The sequence below is a fragment of the Glycine max genome, chromosome 12 (assembly GCF_000004515.6).
Source record: "Glycine max cultivar Williams 82 chromosome 12, Glycine_max_v4.0, whole genome shotgun sequence".
NCBI lineage: Eukaryota > Viridiplantae > Streptophyta > Magnoliopsida > Fabales > Fabaceae > Glycine > Glycine max.
In genome coordinates, this window is record NC_038248.2 from 40433181 (window position 1) to 40456500 (window position 23320).

Consider the following 23320-nt stretch of genomic DNA (forward strand, 5'->3'; position numbering starts at 1 on the left):
GATGTTCTTCAGGAAAGTGTAGGCAATGTGATTGGCACTTTGTTAATATGGTTTGTTGGGAGGCTCATGTACTTGTTGATGACGTGGAGCCTTGTGATAGGTTTTTACTTTTGTCCTGTGAATTTCTCTCCTGCACTAGCGGATAATTTTGTAAATCCTTCAGTTGCAAATCTTACGCATTCGATATGATGGCTAACTTGCAAGTAGTTGATTCACATTTGGAAGTAAACCTTTTATAATTGTATGTTCTGTCTACTGAAATTTCGTTGAATATGTAGCATGCAATGAGTTGTGTCGTGTGTCTAAACTATTTACTTGAGAATTATGAAAATCAATTATAAATTATTGGCCTTTTTGTTTAAACCTAAAAAGGTGATTTTAGGAAGATAGATGTTAGGAATATATTTTATAACACTTCAATGTATTCTTTATTATTGGTCGAAATATATTAGAAATTAAAAAAAAAACAAAAATTAGTCTCGCCAAATAAGACTTGTAATTTTTGCAATTCTTAATAAATTTTATTCAATAATTGAGTGTTAGAGAGTGTGTGACTATTTATTTTTAGGAAAAAAGTAATTTTTACGTGAAGTATAAACTATGTTAGAGTGTGTTTGACATTAAATAAATCAATTTATAACTTATTTAATTAGCTTATAAGTTTACTTAGTGTTTAGTCTAACTTTCTGGGTTCGTCTTTTTAAAATCAAGAGTCAATTTTTTTAATACTTATAAAAATAAGAAAAAAATAGTTTTTGAAAATTTGGGTGAATGAACTTGAAAAAATAAAAAAGAATAGTTTTTCTTCTCTAAGTTGTAAGCATAAGCAATAGCATTTATAAGCACTTCCATTATTGATTGAAAATAATTGTTTTCACTGCCTCCTACCATAGTTGGTTAGGAGGCCTAGATCCTTTGCAATGAAACCCACATTGGTAATTTCCAGTAGATGCACAATATTGTATGAAAGGCTCAAAATATTAGCTCCAAACTTGTTGCTGTAGAAGCCTCGAAGAAAAAAGTTCTATGAATCCATTTAACATTTTATCTACCAATTGTAAAAACTTGTGCTCATTTTCTTTTTCTAGAATATTTTCTCTACAGCCAAACATTTCAATTGCTCTTGCATAAAGAATCACGAGCAACTATGTCATCCACTTAACATGAATCCATCAAATGGAAACCTCAAGCAAAACTTCTATTAACATAGTTTTGTGAAAAGGTTTAAAATGTTAATACATGTCAAGAATAGCGATGAAACTATGAAAGCAATTTTAATTCACACAACTAGGTTTCAAGGGTATTATGATGACATTTCCTTGATGGTAGATCAAAAGACTAATGCAAAATTAATTGACAAGAAGAACCAAGATGTAGTGAAGGAAAAAACCGTCGTTTTTCTGCCAATGTTTAGGTCATTTTTGTCCATGTGAAATTGTCTGTGCCTAGTTGGCTGGTAGCTACTTAACAATGTTAGATGACATTAATGGAGGGACTAAATGGATAGATGGTCTACACTTTCGAGGACCATTTTGTTAATTTCAAAGACTAAGTTAGTGATTTACTCATTAAAAATTAATCAAATAAAGACACCATAATTAAAAATATTTTTATTTAATATAAAATTAATTAAATATTTTATTTTACTTTGTTTAGAACTACTGCATATAACATATAAAGTAAACTTAAATAAATATTAATTTTGTTTTAAAAGATTAAGAACAAATTGGAAAGTTGAGAAAACTCTAAAGTGTCAATACTAGAGAGCCAATACTCCACAACCCCTTTTTAATGCTCTTTATCTTGAGAAAGGAAGTGTTCAGGAATTATGGAGAGGTAAGTAGAGGGACCATACTGTATAAAAAATGGAGATGCATGAATTATGACAAACAAATCTTGAAACTATCACTTAGAGCATCCTACAAGCCTCACCCTTAGAGGAACTATCATAAGAGGAAGTGGAAAGTGTCATTCAAGAATGTAGGTGAATGTACATGCACTACTATGTTAATACTAAATAGAGTATATATTAATGATCTCTCTAAAAGCAAAATTGTTGCTGTCATGAGCATGTGTAGCTTACAATGCCATCAAATCAAACAACTAACAAGGCCTCCCATTTCTCTGATTCACCCTCATCTCTTACTTTTGTTGACTTCGTCTTGAGCTAAAAATTGAAAGAACCTCAACTGGACAGAACAACTTCAGAGTTTTCAAATGTATGATGAGATCATTAATAGCCCTTGTTTCCACGAATCCTAGCTCTCATGTCAACCTGATAAGAATGCCAAAAGAAAAAAGAGCTGTTTAATTTTTAATATCACAACTTACATATGAACTTAAATTTATTCATCATCTTCTTCAACTACATACATTTTTACCATTGGTTTTCCCAGCCCTACTACTTATACTATTTGCAATGAAGATGGCTAAATGGATCGTTAAAGAAATCTTAGTCACTTTGTTATGATTTATTGCAGACCAATTTTATTAGAAATGCTCATCATGAAGGCCTAATAATACAAAATGAGCTTGCAACATGTGAGCATTGCTACTAACAGATACAATTGTTCATGAACAAACTTGTTGAATTCAATTATGAACTAGAACAATACCTGGTTGGTTGTTACTTGTTAGTTTAAACGCTAATCATGCACAATCATCAGATGTAAAATTGAGAATTCTTACCGAGTTTTAAAATCCTCAGGTATCATAAAGAACATGCTAACATTTCAAGATCATCCATGAAGACGAGCAAGAGATCATAAAAAGACACAAGACAGATCATATTCTATAGACTGACTTTACAAGCTTAACCATCAAACCTTTTCAACACTTGCACAGTCAAGTAAAAAGCTCCTTGCTCAAAACTCTTTTACTCAAGGCCACACATCATGAATATAACAACCAGTTTTAAAGAGGATTTCAGAAAATTCCCTTGCCCGCCAGAAAAAAGAACCACCACCCTTCAGTAATCATAACGCCGTCTTCCTCTACCTTTGAAAGTTAAAGCAAGATGGTAACTAAAAAAAACAATAAAAAATTAACTGCGGTCATTTGTCCCCAAGTATAATGTTATTTGATTTCATTTCATTCTACCTAGTGGACCCCCAATGCTTGCTCACTCCTATTTTCTCCAAAAAGACCTGGGACCTAGATTAATTTGCCTTACCAACTTTTCAATTCCATACTTACAACCATATATCAGTTACCGACACCTCTGTAATATTCTGTGGTGCAATAGTTTAAAAATTAGCAGCCAGATAATTTGGTGGAAGTCCATTTACATGCTATAAAGATACATTTCATCACACACACAAAAAGAAAAAAAGAGATGATAATAGCAATACCCCATCAGGCCATCACGAAACATTCAGCATTCATTCATTTGTCAGCTTCAAGCTTAAAGTAAACTATTTAATTGAAATACATTGCCCTACTATACTGAATACTGAATTGTAATATAATTGAAAATTGCTGGTTTTAATTAATTGACAATGCAAAATTTACTGGGTGTTAAAATTAAACTCTAAAGTAAATGCTAGCATTAGCTGCAAGACAATTTCATATAAAATGGATATCCCAAAACACTTGAAATCACATAGAAGGTACCATGATCAAGTTAAAAAAGTAAACACTTGCCTGGCCTCTCTTGCAATTGAAATAGGTTTCCCTGAGTCCAACACACTCACTTGGTATACATGGACTCTTCTCTCCAACACATTCCTTATATGATCTCTTCTCAACCTATTCTCCAACACACACACACACACACAAAGCCAACGTCATCACAACATTCAAGATTAATCATTTCTGCACAAATCACACAAAAAAATCATTTATTTTTAAATCCAACAAAGCCATACAAATCACCAAAACCGAACCTTAACACAATCAGATTCACTGAGACACTTGACTAGCTCCATGGCCAACCCTTTGCAAGACTTGGACATTGAGGATTTAAAGGCACAAAGGTTTTACCTTGCACCACCTTTTCTTCACGGAAAGGAACGAACTTTCCTCCATCTTCATTTCTAATGAGAAATTCCCAAAAAAAGGTTTTTTTTTTGGGTTTAGGGATTAACACTTACAAAAAGGGCTCCTTGCAAATTTCAACCCGGCCCGGATTGCAGTCACGAGCAGTTTAGGAAATAATATTTTGATCCGAATTCAATTTTTAATTTAATTAATTAATTAGTTTTGTAATTTCTAAGAATTAATTATTTTTCTATAACTTTAAGTTGAGTTTAATGGTTGTCCGTGTAAAAAAATTAACAATTACACTATAATCCAATCACATGTTTATTAATATGACTTTTAAAATAATTAATGTAAACAATTTTTTTATTAATATGACTTTTAAAATAATCAATGTAAACAATTTTTTTATCAATGATAATGTAAAATTATTTTATATTAATATATAACATTTTTTTATTTAAATTTTTATATATTATATATTATACTTTATTCATTTTTCAAGGTTAATGTTAACATTATAATAACAATAATGTTTTACCAATTTATCAAATAAGCAGATTTATGGGATAGCATATTTGAGTTAACTAAAATATAAATAATGAATTCAATTAATAGTATTTAAGCATCTGACAAATAAGAATATGGGTGATAAGATTGCTACCTACAAGTATTTTATAACGTACAATTACAAATATAAAAATGAATAGAGTTGTGTTATTTATACAAGATTTTATGTCTCTCCATCACAATTTTTTTCTTATATGCATGTTTTCGGTAGTAGTGCGTTAAGCCAAAATTGTGTTCATTCCCAAGCTGAAAATAAAGTAACATGTAGTTGTTTCTAGTTTTCATGGTGATCATGTGATTTTAATATGAGGAATTGATGCTGAATATATTTCAAACATAATATGCATTATATATTTTTTTCTTATATAATTTGTTGCATGAGTTATCGTATAAACATTTCTCAGACGAATATACCTAATTCTCTTGTATTATTATTATTCCTAACTCACATCTTTCAGCAACGAGGATATGAAGTTGTCGCTCTAGTGTCGAGAGGTTGAATTTAAAACTAATCTCAATTCTCAATTAACTAAAGGACGCAAAGTTGGTAATTTGGTTCTTTAATTTTATCTTTTCAGTTTGGTTTTTTTTTTAGTTAATATACTCTATATTACGATTCAAAAATAAATAAAATTGAAAAAGAATAAAAAAAAGTATACTCTATATCATGATTGTTAAAATCGTGTTTTAACTCGTGAAATCGTACGATTTTATGATTCCACCAAGGGTCGACGAGTTGAATCGGAAATATAATCGAAATCGGAGTAGACTCGTCCGATTTAGCGCAGACTCGGGCGAGTTTAGGTAGACTCATGAGTCTGCGACGAGTCCGTGGGTTTACGAAATTTTCAAAACAACGTCGTTTTGAAGCTGAGCTACTCACCGTTGTTCTGCTTTGAAAGCCCTCGCCCCTCACTCGCATCATCATCGCTGGCCCTCAGTCGCAATCCTCGTCGTCGCTGGTCCTCTGTCATCGTCATTGCCTTGCCAGTCCTCACTCGCGCTCCAAGCTTTGCTTCACGTCATGACGTTAAGGTAATTTCTCCTATGAGTCCTCTCCTTTCATGACCTAACTCGCATCGTGGTGTTCCCTTCCCCTGCAACTACAAGGCTTCTCATGAGCTGTTAGATGCCTTTAGTTGATTGTGCATCTTCCAGTGTGAGGTCTTGGTTTTTAGTTTTTTTACTGTTGACCTAACAGTGAGCATTTTAGTGATTTTTGTGTGATTCGATTTTAATTGTGCATCTTCGTTGATTGTGTGATTCGATTTTAATTGTGCATCTTCCACTACTTAGATGCATTCGATTTTAATGATTTTTGTGTGATTATCTTTGTTCATAATCAAATACATATGTGAATTCTCTAATCGTCGGTGTTAGTCCACCATAATCTTTGTTCGTAATCAAATACATATGTGATTATCTTTTGTTTAGCTAAAAAGCATTGATATGGCAGTCAGCCCACCATATATCATATGGAAAACTAAATTGTCAAAATCTTGCAAACTTTCTCCTGCCTAGAATTTTCTAAGATTAGTTGAACATAAAAACCACGTAGTCTGATTTAGTTGTAGCTTTCATTTGAACAACTCTGGTTAGATCAAATTGTTTGCATTCACACAAACTGAAAGAAAGTTTTTGTTTTCTTGTTATTTGCATATGATGTTTTGGGACCATTCCTTCTTGGTTTCCTAAACATGGTTGCATTAAAAGGAATGATTTACAAAGTTCACTGATTGTGGTTCTAGTAATATATAAGGGATATGTATAGAAAGGGAACTTCATTCTGTAACCATAATCAGCTTGTTTGTTCCAGTACTAGTACACTGTACACACGCTACACATAGTGAAACATACATGTTTGATGTTGCCCTTTTATTTTTTAATAAAATCAATACAAGCTGGAACACACCACAATGCAGGGCAGTTCAACTCTTTTACTTTGACAATTTTGAAGTATGCAAAACATCTCTAGTTTCAGCTCACTTGTATTTTTATTAATATATTTTTTTTATTTGAGTAAATTCTTACAATTCTACGATTTACGGAGTTTTTACGATTCTATGTAGAATCACGAGTTTGACAACCTTCCTCTATATTATTATCAATATAATTTTTTTATTAAATGAAAATTACGTGAATTTATTCTAAATTAATTTTTATTATTTAATTTATGAGTTTTTATTATTATTAGGTGAAATTTTTATTATCAATAGTAGAATTCATTAAATAAGAACTACAATTTATGTCGTTTAATAAAAACTCATAAATTTAATCTTACTAATATAATAATAATGTAAATAAAAATCACAAGGGAAATCGACATCTTATCTAAAATTGTTAATTCATATTGCTTGCAAATTCATATAGCCAATATGTCCTCCTATTACTTCCAAAACCAATTCGACTAAAGAAAAAAAACTCGAACTACATAATTGTCAATTGATAACAAAAATATCTTACTAACCAAAAAAAGGTTAGGTCATACACATGAATATATAGAAAGCAGATTCTAAAAAATGTCGAAGATCACCTGCTCCTATTATTCTTGCTCTAGAGTCTTGTAATATAATGCCAATGCTATGGGAAGAAAAAGTGAACTTATGTAGAGAATGCAATGGCCAACATTCAAGACCATTTTAGTCACATAGAGTAATTTCATGCTAGCATATTTGGTTTCACGTTTTGGATTTGATTTTGTTTCGGATGTGATTTTCAAAAGCTAATAGTTATAGCCTAGCTCATCCATCAACCGTAGGATAAAAACCTGACATGAACGGCCTTCTGCTTCCATTGGAATCTATCTGACTTTGGGTACTTCGGAGAAGCTGCATAATAGTCGTCTCCATCATTGCTTGTAGAGTACATGGATGGTGTTGGTAATCCATGAATAACAGGCACACAAGTTGTTTCAGGCAAATTGTATCCATTTTCAACTGTTTCAGCTTCCAGAGGCAGTTCCTCCAATTCCCACCAAGACAAAATATAGTTATAAGAGAGTGGCTATATATTATATTATGTTACAGGTGTTATTGGGCGGAAAAGCTAGACCAAATAAATAAATCTTGGACCATATACATCTGGAAGTAATGAGAAGAAAATCGACTCAGCATTGGTGACAACTCAAAAGCATGCATGTAGAAAAGAAGCATCCTTGTCCCTTGCAATTGACTTGCAATTCACAGAAAAAGCAATGTTTCAAAGAGAATATATATGGGTGAGTACTGACTACAGTACCTGAGAACCAAATATAGTAAGAAATCACCAATTAGAATCAAGAATCAAATTACAGCAGTTGTTTTCTGGGTAAGTGAGGAATGCATCTCGACGACTATTCAATGTTACATGGATTATTAAGATTAAAACATAAAGTCAGATAACTTTCTCAACTGGTCACGTAACTTTTAATTTTGACCATTCCTGCATGGTTAGGGTTAGGGCTTAGGATTTATGTTTCTTACATCTTACAATAATAACCTACTCTAACTAGAGGAGCAACAAAGATTGCAAACATATCCACCGTGATAAAGCAACTAATTTAAATAAAGTGTAACCAGACATGCCATGTAAAGTAACACAGAAATTTGGTATAAGTCATAGCCAATTAAAAGTATTAGGACCGTCAACCCTAAAAGCCTAGTGATAAGTTTGGAGAAGTTCTTGACAGCACTGCTTTTTCATGGCTATCTCATCTGGTTCTTGTAACAACTCTTCAAACAGTTTGTCTCGATCTGGTTTGAATTTTAACATACAAAATACAATCAGCAATCAACATCAGAGAAATATACATCAGAATGAATTAACACGTCACTGCCACGACCACTATATGTTACCTCCTTTAAAAAAAACAACTATATGTTAGTCAATGACAGTCACCGGTATTTATTAAATGCATGTTAGCAAAAGAATAAAGACAGCAAGAGATTACTACTTTTAATTAATTTATGATGCAACACTTTGCAAATCCTACAAGAAGGATGAGGCAGTAAAGCACCAAGGAATACATAATTTCTTTGGGTATAGTATCGTCAACATTTTTTCTGACAATGTCGTAGTATGATCTCAGAAGCAACTTATTTGCTGTTATTTTAATAACATCTGTCTCTGAATTGCTCTCAGACGGCCTCAAGATAGGAGGTGGCTACAAAAACCAAAGCACAATATGAAATTTATACCTAAGGAACATGATAAAGCTGATGATATACATGTCACATATATATACCTCTCTCAAATGGATCGTAGAGAATGATTGCTCCTTGCTGTGAACTGGTTGTTCAGTATGTGGTTTACTAGCTATATTCTCCTTCACAGTCATACGGCTATCATCTCCACCAAAAAGGGATGAGATACCCCAACTTGATCCACCATTGTTTCCTAAAAAACACCAAGCACTAAAAGTAAATATCTCAAAACAATAATAAATTGCAGTGATCATGAAAATCACTTGACTAAGATAAGAGAAACAAAAGAAAATCTTAATAAGCATAAATAAAATAAATGCAAATGAATCAAAGCATTAAATAGAATATACAACTTACCAGAGGGTACAACTCTTTCAACATCTGATGCAGCACGGACACCCTATTTGTCATTTATAGAGTAATAACAGTGAGGTGCTAAATTTAGCCCTTACCTTGATTCCCACTAAGATATAAGGAAATATTTTATCAATTAAACAGTATACAATTGCAAACCGAATCAGTAACTACTCCATTAGCTCGTCTAGCAAGAATAACCCAAGACTTAACACTTCTTTCAGAGGCTGATCCCTTCTCAGACTCCAGAGCATGCTATAGAAGATTATTAAGAAAGTTGAAAGAAAAGAAAGGCTGGCAATGACATAAATTAGAATACATATCTTAAATGAAAAACATGGGGCATATTTGGAGTAAGATCTCATAATAAGTATACCTTCTGCCTAGAAACTGGTAGAGCAACCTAGAAGACTGGGTCTGCTGCACTGCAACTTCGAATGCCTTTCTTCCACCAATAAAATTTGGGTTGAAAGTGTTTTTGTAGTACATCTGCACAATTGAGTAGTATAAATAAGAAATCAAGGACATGTAAATTCATGATTCAGTTATAGAAAGATTGACCATCGCAATTGACACGAATAAGCTGACCGGCTGACTTATGGCACACCAATGGTTTCTATTAGACACCAAAATCTTATGAATATCCTTAAAATTGAGATGCTTTTTCCATTTTATTCGAAGAGATAGAACAACATTCACTAATGTTTTAACACATCATCCAAAGCCCGATCAGTCAATTAAACAAGAATAACGTAAACTCACTTCAGTGCTGATGAAATTTAAGAAATCCCAACCCCATCAGTTAAAAGGGAGATACATTCTAAGAAATGAAGCCTCGACATACCCACCAACAACATCACTTCATAACAACTTCATTGTAAATAATTTTCTCATTCTGTTATGTGGAATAATATTAAGGAAATGGTTAAATTATTTATTTGGTTTTTATACATTCTTGATTTTTACGTTTTTAGTTCTTATAGTTTGAATGTGATCTTTTTAGTCCGCATAGTTTATATTTTAATTTTTTTTTAGTTCATATAGTTTAAAAATATTATTTTTAGTTTTTATAATTTGTATTTTAATTCTTTTTTACTTCTTATAATTTGAAAATTATAGGAATTAAAAAAATAAAAATCATGAAAGAATTAAAAAAATTGCTTTCAAAATTACAGGACTAAAAGAGAATTAAAATGTAAATTATAGGGACTAAAAAGATCATTTTCAAACTATAAGAACTAAAAAAATAAGAATCATGAAATTATAAGAACCAAATGAATAATTTAACCTGACAAAATCAAGGAGTTGAGTACAAGATTTCAATTAAAAACTGAGCAATATCAAGAATGAAACTTCTATCAGTTTCAGACTAGCTAGAAATTCAGATATGACTTAAAACACAATTCGGGTATGAGTTAAGAGAAACCAAATTTTGACCCAACAACCAAATTTTGATCAGCTCTTTTGATGCAATAGAAGATAGGTAGAGGATGGAGAAAGTATACATTTATACTTCAAACAAGTTAAATTTCAGCATACTTGAATTTCTATGAAGTGTGCAATATTGCTCTCCAAGGGTTTAAGGTCTTCTTTTAAAAATTTTCTTACAACTTCATCCATGCGCTTTCACAAGGGAATCGCTGCAGTTCAGTCACCATACAGCAACGGCTGGTCTGTAAAGAAGGGAATTTATTTAAGCACATACTTGATATAGCAAGACAACTGAGATGACAAGCTTTAAGCTGTTCCAACCTTTATTAATTCATTGTATATAAACCTGGCACATTGAAGACTTGAATCTAATAGACGGGATATTTACCTTTGCACAAGGACTTCAAATGGCACCTGATTACAAGCAAATAAATTGATAAACATGTTATGGAGTAGAATTTTATAAACATATTCTATATGAATTTGGATTTACAAAGTATAGCAAAACATTTACAAAGACATACATCTTGAACAAATGCTCTTGATTTAGGTCCAGTAGCATATGAGAGTAAGGATGTCATCATCGGTCAGGTCTTCACACGGATCCACCTTCTTCATGATAGCATTAAGTTACGTGGAACATGCATTTTAGACAAGTTGAATAGGGTCGGTCTGTAGAGTAAATTATTTTTTTAGGGTCTATATTCGGTCCATAAAAGTCTATGGATAAAGGACAATTCCACGCGTCCAAATGCTAATTTGAAAAAATATTTTTTATAAAATAAATATTTTTTAAAAAGTGAAAATATATAACATTAGAAGGAAAAAATTGAATTATTTTTTAAGCAAATATCTATCACCCTAATAAATATCAACATTTTTTGTCTTAATTTTCTAGTTCATCAGGAGAAAGGAACCCTGACTAATCTAGAATTCGGCTAGGAGGTAACTAAAACATGACCAAGAATTATTTTCGTTAAAGATCAAACTCAAATACTACCTGAACGATTCGACCTTAACTTCACCACATTAACTATTTGTGCCCAAATACTTGGTTAATATATCAACATTTTAAACATAACAAATTAACAATAATAACCTAAATTAAAGATAAAAAATTTAACATAACAAATTAATAATACTTGCACATTGAACTTGGACGGATTAAAGAAGTAGTCCACGAATAAAGTTCGCTAGGTCGGTGGGTTTAATAAGTCAAACTCAAAAACTTGATATAACTATGTGGGCTTTAAAAAAAGAGGTCAATTATTCGTAAGGTCCGCAGGCTTAACAGGTAAATCCACGTATTTGGATCTGAATTCTTATACTCACCCCTAAAAAAATAGTATAAATATTTACGAAAGACATAATTTCATGACAAAATTTTCTAAAATGCCTAAGTTTGTATAAATTACAACTACCTTGTACACATATTAATTTATGAGTTTAATGTCTATTCACCGATAATGTAAATCAGTTTTACACTATCATTCAATCACAAATCATCATTTGAATTATTTTAAAATAATTATTTTAAAAGTTAATAAACTTATCATACATGATAGGTTATGATTGGATAGTTATATAAAACTTTTTACTTTGTTAGTGCATAACATTTTTTTCTTAATTTATTCTCTCTTTTATCTCTTATAACTTTTTACCTTCATTTAAAAAAAATTATCTTATGGGGACAATAATTATTTTTTTTGTGGAGGCAAATTTATTTTTATTGAAAATCTTTAAGTAAAAAAAATTACTTGTGGTCCCCATAAGGCTATTAGTGCATCCGCCAGTGAGTGTATCACTATATTTGCATGCAAACTTAAGTTAAAACTCGCTCCATTTAATTAGTTTAAAGTTTAATATTTATTGCTGACACTATAAAATAATTTTATACTATTATTTATATTCATTCATAAATCATAATTTAAATTACTTTAAGATAATTATTTTAAAATTTAATAAATTTATTATAAATGATATATTATAATTATAAGTAACTGTGTAAAAAAAATTATATTATGAATACATAACTCATTTTCTCATTAGTTTATATGTGTATTTGTTGTTTGTAATTACACATACTCTTCAACTGAAGAATATTTAGAGCATCTCAGGTACCATGTGATAGATGAATCGTAGAAATTCAATTTTATTTCTTGGTTCCATCCATGGCCGCAGCACCTGATTCCTTGATTTTTGAGGGAATTTTCAGGTACCATTTTTATTTGGAATCTAAAAACATATGGACTTTGTGATGGCTTTTTTCTCTCTTAATTAAGTTTATGCAACAATGTGAAGTGACAATGTGCTAGCTAGTAGTGGAGTCCTTTGCATAAGCAAGGACTTAAGGAATGAGGATTTAATCTTAAGTCAAAATTCAAAAGATTTTCAAACTAGTTATAACAAAAAGTAAGAAAAATAAATAAATTGTGATGATGGCAGAAACAGAAGCTCAAGCCATATCATTGAATCATGGGACTAAACTGGACTTATCTATTTGGCCCATGTTAACATGCGTCTAGTTGGCTAATTTGTAGCCTGTTGTTTTTTGAATTAAAAATATTTTGAAAGGTTTGATTACAATAAATATTTTGAGAAATATATTAGTCATTAACCAATGAAGCTATTATTGTAAAAAAAAAATGATGCTATTGATTCAAGATTGGATTTGTTCAATCAATTAATTTAGAAAAGAATTCGCTATTATTATTTCCAGAAAACATACATACCTACAAATGAAGGATAATCATTTTAATTATGATTTGACACAAAAGTTGAAACATGAAACCATGGCCATCATACTACCTTAAGGAAAAGGAATGATGTGACAACAAACGTAAAATTTAATTTACCAAATTCGCAAAGCAAATATTATCAATTTAAGAAAATGTGTTAACCATATATGTTTGTTAATCGACATTAAGGATAAGGAAAAACAAGATTTATTTATTTTAAAAAACTTATCTTGTTTCAAAATCTAGTATATTCAACCAAAAATATATAAATCTTGAAGCAAATTCTTTTAGCAGCTCTTAGCCGATTGTTAAAAAAAAAACATTATGATCGAAACCTGTTTACTTAAAATTTAGTAAAATCTCCTTTCGATTTTTTTTAATAAAATCACTAAAGCACATTTTTTTAAGGGTTTTAATCACACTTTAACTGCTATATATGGAAACGCGCATATATAAAGAGAATCATTCGAAATGATAGAACATTATGTGATGATAAATACTAATTATTAATGACAAAAGATGAACTACCTAATGAAATAAGGTGACCAGCCGTGACAGTACAATTACAATAGAATCACCTTGCAATCAAATCAGAAGACAGCAAATCTCCGAGTAGCTACCTAAGAAATTGAATCCGACAAAATATCTACCTGTAAATGTCACTCTTCATCTCTTGTATGTGAAACATTTTGCTAAACCGATTTGGTTCATTAATTGGATTCACCTTCAAATTTAAATGGTGGGACCTAACATTTAAATTACTTTTCACTTAAGCAAGGTAATGGCCCCAATCAAAAGAAGAAAAAAAAGTTACTAGAAGAGAATAAACAGGACATGGACGATTTACACATCATTTATGCCACAACTAATCCATTATCCATTGTCATTCATAAAGCAGCTGATGTAGCTTCAGCTTCAATCATTAGAAATCTTTGCACAAAGTTATCCATGTTGTATAATGTATAATTGTATACAGTATTAAAAGTTAACATTTTTTTGAAAAAAAAAATTACCAACTCAGTTTTTTGAAGAAAAAAAATCTCAAATTATCTAAATTAGAATGCACTAAGAAACAATATAAATAACACATTTTTTTAAGTAAATCCAAAACATCCCTAAGTCAGAAACTAATGACTAATCTTTAAAATATTGAAATTCTTTTAGACCTCTACAAATATATTTTTTGCTTCATGCATATGTGAACCTCAAAATCATACCCCTGATCTTTTTAGATATTAAAATCCATTTAATCCTTTCTCCACAAATATTATTCGATACAAATAAATTATGAACTTAAAAACCAAATCTCCCATCTCATACTCAAAGGATAAAGTTGTCTGTAAAATCATACCACATCATAATGGCATAGATTTTTTTTTTTTTGACAGAATCCTAATGCTATTTATAACACATTATTAATTGATACAAAACTTTCTACAATTAATTAAATATAAAGTAGTTATTGCTTACTAGTTTAGACTACACAACTTAGATATGCTTAATAAAATGTCTTTTCTGGTCGAGAACAATCCACATGCAATTCAACCTTTCGAACTTTATTGCTGGTCCGTCATAATCCACACCAAAGCACAAGGTGCCGGATACCAAGAAAAAAAGCTTGATAATTAATAAACGTTTATTTCATTGGTGTGACGATTTATATGTCAACAACAGAAATTAAATATTGATATGCCATCCTCCCTAGTCTAATCTGTTTCACCAGAAAAATAGAATCACAAACTAAGTACGTGGTGTTTAGCCAATCACAAGAAACCGAGCTTAGAAAACTGCCATAACATGTGTACACCAACGTGAATTGAAATAAAATCAATGGACCAAAGCTTGAATAAGGCAATATATTTGATTTATGGAAGATGTCATGTCCTATTGATGATATAACATTTACAACAAGCTTCCTGCAATCAAATTGTAGACTTAAAGCCGAGTAAAAAAGAAAACAACTATTCACTTAAAACATCCATCCACGGAATAAATAAGCAGTGACACCAAAATTATATTACTCACAAGCAAGTTTAGTGCCAAAGCTAGTTAAGCAAATGGCAAAAGCCTGGAAAGCAGATAGGGGCTGTCTATAATCCATGGTAAAAGTATCATCCCCTACTTTACCAAACTGGAGGAGAACTGTTTCCTCATCTCCTTTCCCTCCTGGTTGGCTTTGGTCCACTGTTGCAACCAGCTGAAAGTTCTTCACCGAGGCCACCGTCACACGGCCGTGGAAATTCAAGCACCAACATTGCAAATGCTCATGCCACCTTGGAGCTTTATTCTTCAAGATTGTGTAGCCAGATGCAGCTTGTTCTTTATCGTGCATCTTATGGCCATTGACAGGCGTGCTATCTGAACTTCCACTCGTTGGTGAGACAGGAGTTACAGGACACTTCAATGAGCAAACCATTCTCCTTGGCCCTCTTGATTTCAAAAGGTTGAACTTGTAGGAGACCTGCCCCACCTCAAAATTACCTGCAGGAACTTGCGGGCTTATCTGCTTGCTGGCAAACCGACGGCTGGCCCTGCCACTTGATGGTTTTGCACCACTATGGGGTGGCTGGCTGTCATAAATTGTGAAGTTGGTGCCAAGAAAATCCGAGCTGTGGAGATTTCAGCAACAAAGTTGTCATTGGTAGATACTCAAGAAAAGCAGCAAAAGATTGACTATGTATTCACATGCATAGTTTTTCTTTAAAAAAAGAATATATATGTGTGTGTGTGTGTGTGTGTGAAGAGACTAACAATCTCCAAGCTATTAACAGTTTTTCAACATAGGTGTCAATACAAGCAGCAAAAGAATTGACCAACACTAACATTAAATGCTTTTTCTTTGTATGAGACTAAGAGGGTTTAAAGGATTAGTAAAGCAATCCTTTAATTCAGCATAAGATATAAATAAGGGAGATAATTCACGGTAGTTTTACATAAGACAAATAAACAAACTGTAAACCAACATCAATTATAATAGTTTCAAATTTTTAAAATCAGTTGCTTAATTTAAGAGCAGCAGTCATCAAATATTTTTATTTATTTCGAATGTTTATGGGTATTTTCTATTTCTTTATTTAGTAGAAGATGGAGTTGGCAAGAGATGGGAGGATGCAAGTCGGACAGGCTATTCTAGATCCTTTTTAGTGCGGTTTTGATCTTAAAACAGCACCACAGTCAACCTATTCGGACCCCTGCTGCTTATACCATAAATGGCATTGAATGACTCTTGCACATAAGCAAATGGGACGTTTTCCCTTTCTGCCACAAGCAAAGGTTTAATTTAGAGCAGCAGTCTTCATATATTTTTATTTCCTTCAAATGTTTATGGGTATTTTCTTTTTCTTTTTTAGTTGAAGAGGGGTTTGGCAAGAGACAGGAGGATGCAATTCAGACAGGCCATTCAGATGCTCATTGCTCAACCAAATAAAACGCAACATAAGCTCATATTATAAATTTTTCTTATACTTGTAGTCACAGCTTGGTAAAGGGTAAACACAAACTATAACTCATTTAATAGTTTCGTGATTGAGTAGAAACAAAGTTATAGTTCTCACTAATTCAATCGCAAAAGAGAAAACAAAAGGTTACGTTTCACTGGAAAGGTAATTCCAAGCTAACGCATTTTGAAAACACTAAATGTGTGTGTCCGAAAAAAAGGGGCAAATAATGGCATTATCTTACAAATACTAGATGTCTATACCTCACCATAAGCAGAATTTTTTTTCTATCTATGGGAAGAAAGCTTTACCTTAGCTTTCCAACATAAGCATTGCTTCCTTGGGATAAGTCATCAGCATCAAGTGAAATTATATACTCAGTATGGGTACCACACCTATATCTCCTAGCTGCTAGCAGAAACTTCCCTTTATCTGTGAATGCTGGCAATGGGTGGGGGAGAAAAGAGTAACAATAAAGAGGCATAAATTTCAAGCACATCCAAGAAAACTTAAAAGAGAAACCAAAATATGTGCATTATGATCAAGATTATGTTTCTTATAGTATTGAGACAATCATCATTTGAAAGTCCACACATTGCTACAATCAACTACTTTACAAATTACATTGATTTATTACAAGACCTCTAAGAAATTTAAGATGCTGGAATACCAAGGTGAAAGAATTATGCAACTCTAGACACCATGCTTTACTGCAAAACTAATATATCTAACTCCCAAAATATCAGAATCTGTATCCAAGCTGCTTTAAATAGTTCCTTCTCTTTTATTACTACCGATCCCTTCCTGAAAAAGGAAACTTCTCAAGCTGCTTTAAATAATGTATATTTCTTACATTATATTTCCACAAGCACACCACAAGTCATAGATCCTTCTTCCACTTCTATCTCTGAAAAAAACCTCCAGTTATTGTTCATAAACATAAGTCTAACTCTTGTTTGCTTCTCTCATTTCTTATTTTTGGGTAATCAAACTACTTGAGAGGAATAAATTGCACAATGAAAGTTCCATAAATTGGCTAAATCTAATCATATTGGACTTAGTCCGGTCAACAAAGTGGTTAGAGTCATGCAGTTTCACAAATATTTTCCATGTACATTTATAAATATAAATAGAAGTCAATTGGCATGTTAACAAACTAAAAAGCCATTTAAACTTGTGGGGCTTTGAAGCACAAAAGAAAAACATGTCCAGTCAAACAAGAAAGGCCTGGTGTTATGCTTGACCGATAATAAGACAGTGCCCCGTGCCCAGATCTAGTCTATACAAGCATATCATTAGACTTTGCATTGTCAACGCTCTACTCCATAGGACAAGCCAAAGAGCACAGGAGATCATTCAACTCCGCCATAATTCATATTCATCCATTTCCAGAACAGACAAGAAAAATTAAAACCTTTTACCAATACAATACTTACTTACATGGTGTAAGGGCAAGATATAAATAAAACGTTGAGGTCTTCTGGTTCCGCTTTATAAGACATTGGTGGGGAACGTCACGTGGTCCTGGCTGCAGGTCATCAAAACACAACCAAATTGTCAAATTCCAACCCTCCCAAATTCCCTTATTCAATACGAAATAAACAATTAATACTAAAAAAACAAAACAAAGTGCTCGTCAAAATTTCAATGAAGTCATTACAAGAATAACAAGAATAAAAAAACATCATCAATGAAAAATTACTCGATTTTTATTTCTTCAAAATGATCAATTTTATATAAGATTGAATCGACTAAAAATGAAATTAATCATTTCATATTGATAGTATTGCTATGCTTAGTGTGTGACTCGTTAGTTTTTTAGAACAGTTCATATTTCTAAACCGGTTACAAAATCCCCTATAAATTACTATCCTTTATTGAGCAAAGCTACAGAGAGAAAACATCACGCACTTCAGCAAGTGGTAGGCAGTGACGAAAGTGCTGAAACACACCATGCAAAGGAATAATTCTTATCTACTAAAAGTTAGGTGAAATTCCATCCACCCCATTTCTGCACAGTAAACATGACCAATACTGCGAATCTGAAAATTTCCCCCTACAAATGGTTCCCTATTCCCAATTCTTCCATCTTTACTACTAAAAACTGTCACAAACTAATAATAAGTTAATAATCCCACTTTAGTTAATTCTGAATGATAAAAAAAGTCCACTTTAACATTATTTTCTATCAAACAACTGCAGTTTCTCTTGCAGCAATAGGGCACCAATCCAAATTTCATGCACTATCCAATTGCTTCTATATCATATGTTACACAAACATAGTTCCCAAATCACTGCTGATCCCTATAACAACATGAAAATCCACCGTCAAAAGCATTCACTACCCAAAACTGAACCACCCAATGATCTCACAAACAAACAAATTCCAATTCCACAAATACTTAAAAAAATCTCAAGAGATTAAATGGTAAAAAATCCCCAACAAAATAAAACCAATTTCGTGAGAGAGAAAAAAACAAAAAAGCATTAGGCTTTTTTCTTCTGGGGCACATATATCAATAAAAAAGCTAATGAATTTAAAAAATTAAAAAGAGAATAAGAAAATGATTCGTTCCCAGAAACTCAAACATAAAAAAGAACCAATTTATTTTGAAGGGGGAAACCTCAAACCTGTTTAAGGCACGAAGGGAAAGTGATTTTCCCGGTATGCGAGGGCACACGCACGACCTCGCGCGTGATGTCACGCCACCTCTTGCAGACGCACGCGCAGGCGACGACGTTTTGGCGGTTCGGCCACTGCTCCTCGGCGGCGTCCACGCGCCGCACGATCTCGCCGAGGATCTCCGGCAGCATGCTAGACCACCCATTATTATTCCCATTCGCCGCCTCCTCGACGGTGCCGGCGACCCCGCCCTCGACGGCGGCGCCCTCCGCCGGCAGCACCTCTTTGAACGATTTGGAGAACTTGCGGGAGCGGAAGACCTTCCTCAGCGACATGGCTAGCTAGCAGCGACGACTATGGGGCCCCGAGTTAGGGCTCATAAAGAAGAAGAAGAAAGAAAATCTAGAGAGAGAAAGAGAAAAAAAGACAGACGAGAGAGAAAGAAGGGTGTGTTTGGTTTACAGAGACGAGTGAGAAAAAAGGAAGAGGGTGATGGGGGTGATGGTAATGTGACCCGCAGGTGAGGAGGAGGGTGTGAGAGAGGGTTGCGGTGCACCGAATGACGGGCGGGTGAGGGTAGGAGAATGGGTTGAAAAGTGTTTGGGATGATTTTGATGGAATTAAATGGGGTTGTGATTTGACTCGGTCTACGCTGTATTTACCCTTTTTCTTTTGTCGAAATCTTTACTGTGTTATTGACTGGGGATACAACTTGTCTTCGTGCTGTAATTGCGAATTACAGTCTTTTTTCTTTTGCTTTTCGGTTTTTAACTTCTTCTTTGCCTCTCTTTTCCAAACACCATGGATTCTGTTTTGTTCACTTGGTTGAATCTTGCGTGTTTCAAGAGGATCTTTTAAATGAATTCATGTATTTTCGTTGGAATAATCATATAAATTAACACCAATTTATCTTCTTTTCTAGTTTTTGTTACCTTTTTTTTTTCTCTTCACTCTTCCTTATATTTTTCGTAATATTTATTCTATTTTTTCTTTTTCTTTATATTTTCTTCCTTCTTTCACTTTTAATCCAAAATAAAATTCATGTAATTCATCCCAAACTATTTCATTGAGATAGTTTAGAATGAATTTTTCTTTAATTTTATCCAATTTAAAATTTTGATTTATTAGAATTTAAATATGATTCAATGAAAACTTAATAATATGTAGAAGATCCGACAAATCAAATTTACCAAGGCACTGTATCAATCTTAATATTATGTATGGTTGACTCATTTTGCGGTCAAATGAACAACACTTTTTATAAAAGTAAAATATTAAAAAATAAAAAAGAGAAAGAAAATTATTTATGTGTATCAATATTAATGCAAAAAATAAAACATTAGGAAAAAGAGGTAAATAGAAGAAAACTAAATTATAGGTGATTATAATGTTGAAAACAAATGGGAGTTGATCATAATGTTTTAATTAAAGTACATGAGATCTATCACACAATCTAATATTGATTGACATGATTTTATCATAGTTTTTTTTATTTAATTATAGATATATATGAGATTTTTTATTTCACATCTAATTAATCTTTTCCAATCAAATCAACTAATTTTGAAATAAAGTATTATCTTTAGCTGCGATTGTCCAAAGGCTTGGACCTGACCCAAACATTGCTTAAAGGACTAAGTGTCAAACTTTTAATATACTTAAACCAAGCCATATAACTATATATATACTAGTTTTGTTTCTGTAGTGAAACTTGTCACCATTTCTTTTTAGGGGAAGTTTTCGACTTTATACATAAATAGAAGAGTAATGTTAGTGACACTGTTTTGAGACTTTCCTTTAAAGATTTTTTTATAATCAATTAGAATTTATTAAAAATCATTAGTGTCTCAAAACAGGTAATGTTTTGATATATACGACGCAAAGAATATCTCAACCTATGTACAAGTATTGGTCATCATACACCAATTCTAGACCAAGGTTACAAAATGTTAACGTGTAGGTGTAAATATTAAGTAAACAAAGAGACAATTAACAAGAAAAAATTCACTTCCCCTTCTATTCCATCAAGACAATTGTAAATATAAATACACATATATATATAAAGAAAACTACCCACAAGCAGAACTAATAATATAAAATCACAACTTATTTATTGGATGGGTCACATGACGAACACAAGCACATACACATACACCAGGCTTTTCTTACAAATACTACTACACCTCTTCTTCGGGCGGCTGCATTTCTATAATTGGCATCTCATGATCAGCAAAGATGTTAAGAATATCATTGAAGAAGCATAAGAAAGCCACGAGTGAAGCAAGCATGTTGATCATACAGTAACACAAAATGTCAGCGAGAAGAACCCACATGAGTACCTCACATCCAACTATTCCTGAAAGGTGGAATATTATGAGTGAACCTTGCAAGTTCGTGTGTGCAGCCATGGATGCCAGGCCATGGCAAGTGATAGAGGCGACGAAAAGGGACAAGGTTGGAGTTGATAGGAAGGGATTGGTCTCTGGCTCTCTATACTTAATTTGAACCGAACCTAACAGCAAAGTAAACAGAAAAACGTACAAGGCTTTGCCATTTTCCATTGTGTATGTTGAAGAGAAGGATGGATAGAAGAAAATAATGTTTTGATAATTGAGAGTAGTAGAAATTATTTATAGGGGACATTTTGTGATGTTTTTGGTCAACACGCATCCAACAATTTTTTCAAAACCCAAAGTTCTTGTACGTTTTTTTTATAAAAATCTGTTTTTTTTTTTTCTTCCTTTTTGCTTTCTCTCCTGCAAACTAAGGTACGTAACTGCTTTTGTGTGGTTGATTGTTTATTTTTGGTAGTAGAATAATGTAAGATGGCAAAAAAATTTCTTTCGAGAAAGATCTTTTATCTCTAATTTTATTTATTTTAATTTCACCCATGGCTTTCATTGGTTTTTGTGATGTTTTTTGTCAACACGCTCTACGTCTTTTATCTCTAATCTTATTAATCTTTTATCTCTAATCTTATTGATTGTTTTTTTTTTGTACATTTGGGCATAGTTTGTTATGTTCACAAATAGTTAAACAATTTTGGGTCTTTATTGTCGGATCTGCTAAATATATGACCAAGGATGGCTCAAAAAATGAATACGGCCAGCAACGTCCTTATTTTTTATTCTCGGTATAAAAAAAGTTGAATGTTTTTCATCTATGCCTCAATATTCGTTTTCTTTTATTTTTAAGAAGCCCCTTTGTTCATTCCAATGTTGCACTTGAGTGTGTAACCACTAACCCTCAAGCAAACATGACAGATCTTTTATCTCTAATTTTATTTATTTTAATTTCACCCATGGCTTTCATTGGTTTTTGTGATGTTTTTGGTCCACACGCTCTACGTTTTCTTTTTTTGTACATTTGGGTATAGATTTGTTATGTGAAATAAAGGGACATGCTAGGTGCACCCAGCAACATTGCTAGTGCACCCAGCAATTAGGTGAATGGGCAAAATTGTCCTTGCATTAAAAAAAATAATTTCTTCTTCCGGAAGAAGGTTCTTCCGGAAATCTTCTGGAAGAAGGTTCTTCCGGAAGAACAATTTGTGTTCTACCAGAAGAATCTTCTTCCGGAAGCTTTCCGGAAGAACCTTCTTTCGGAAGCTTTCCAGAAGAACCTTCTTCCGGAAGAACAAATTGTTGTTCTTTCGGAAGAAGGTTCTTCCGGAAAGTTTCCAGAAGAAGGTTCTTCCGGAAAGTTTCCTGAAGAAGGTTCTTCAGGTAGAACAAAATTTGTTCTTCCGGAAAAAGCTTTTTCCAGAAGACTTCCGGAAGAACCGTATTCCGTTTTGAGAAAGATTTTTTTTTTAATGGCACGTTTTGGAAATTGACATACACCTAGGGCACTAGTTGAGTAGATTAGCTTCCGACTGTGTGTCTGATATATCGTTGATGACGTTAGTTAATGGGGTGCGGCTTAGTCGTCTTCAAAGAATGATTAGTACCATTTTGCATACTTGCTAGTTGAACGATTTAGCAGTTTATCGGTAACACCATTTGAATA

The 23320-nt window shown here is 32.6% G+C and overlaps 2 protein-coding genes and 1 pseudogene across 2 annotated transcripts; all 3 read right to left on the reverse strand.

Moving 5' to 3' along the window:
• Positions 1 to 1949: 1949 nt before the first annotated feature.
• On the reverse strand, positions 1950 to 4062 carry LOC100807565 (cytochrome c oxidase assembly factor 5). Its single transcript, XM_003540442.5, has 3 exons — positions 3885 to 4062; positions 3643 to 3747; positions 1950 to 2275 (listed from the first exon to the last, which is right to left on the reverse strand). The coding sequence occupies exons 1-3, from the start codon at positions 3951 to 3953 to the stop codon at positions 2234 to 2236; spliced, it is 216 nt and encodes a 71-aa protein (XP_003540490.1). The 5' UTR covers positions 3954 to 4062; the 3' UTR covers positions 1950 to 2233.
• A 3234-nt stretch (positions 4063 to 7296) lies between these two features.
• On the reverse strand, positions 7297 to 11132 carry LOC100781176 (dynamin-related protein 3A-like; annotated as a pseudogene).
• Positions 11133 to 15094: 3962 nt separating this feature from the next.
• LOC100808096 (tubby-like F-box protein 7) lies at positions 15095 to 19814 on the reverse strand. Its single transcript, XM_003540443.5, has 4 exons — positions 19321 to 19814; positions 18130 to 18217; positions 17001 to 17130; positions 15095 to 15861 (listed from the first exon to the last, which is right to left on the reverse strand). Exons 1-4 carry the CDS (start codon positions 19645 to 19647, stop codon positions 15270 to 15272), a joined length of 1137 nt encoding a protein of 378 aa, XP_003540491.1. The 5' UTR covers positions 19648 to 19814; the 3' UTR covers positions 15095 to 15269.
• Positions 19815 to 23320: the final 3506 nt, after the last annotated feature.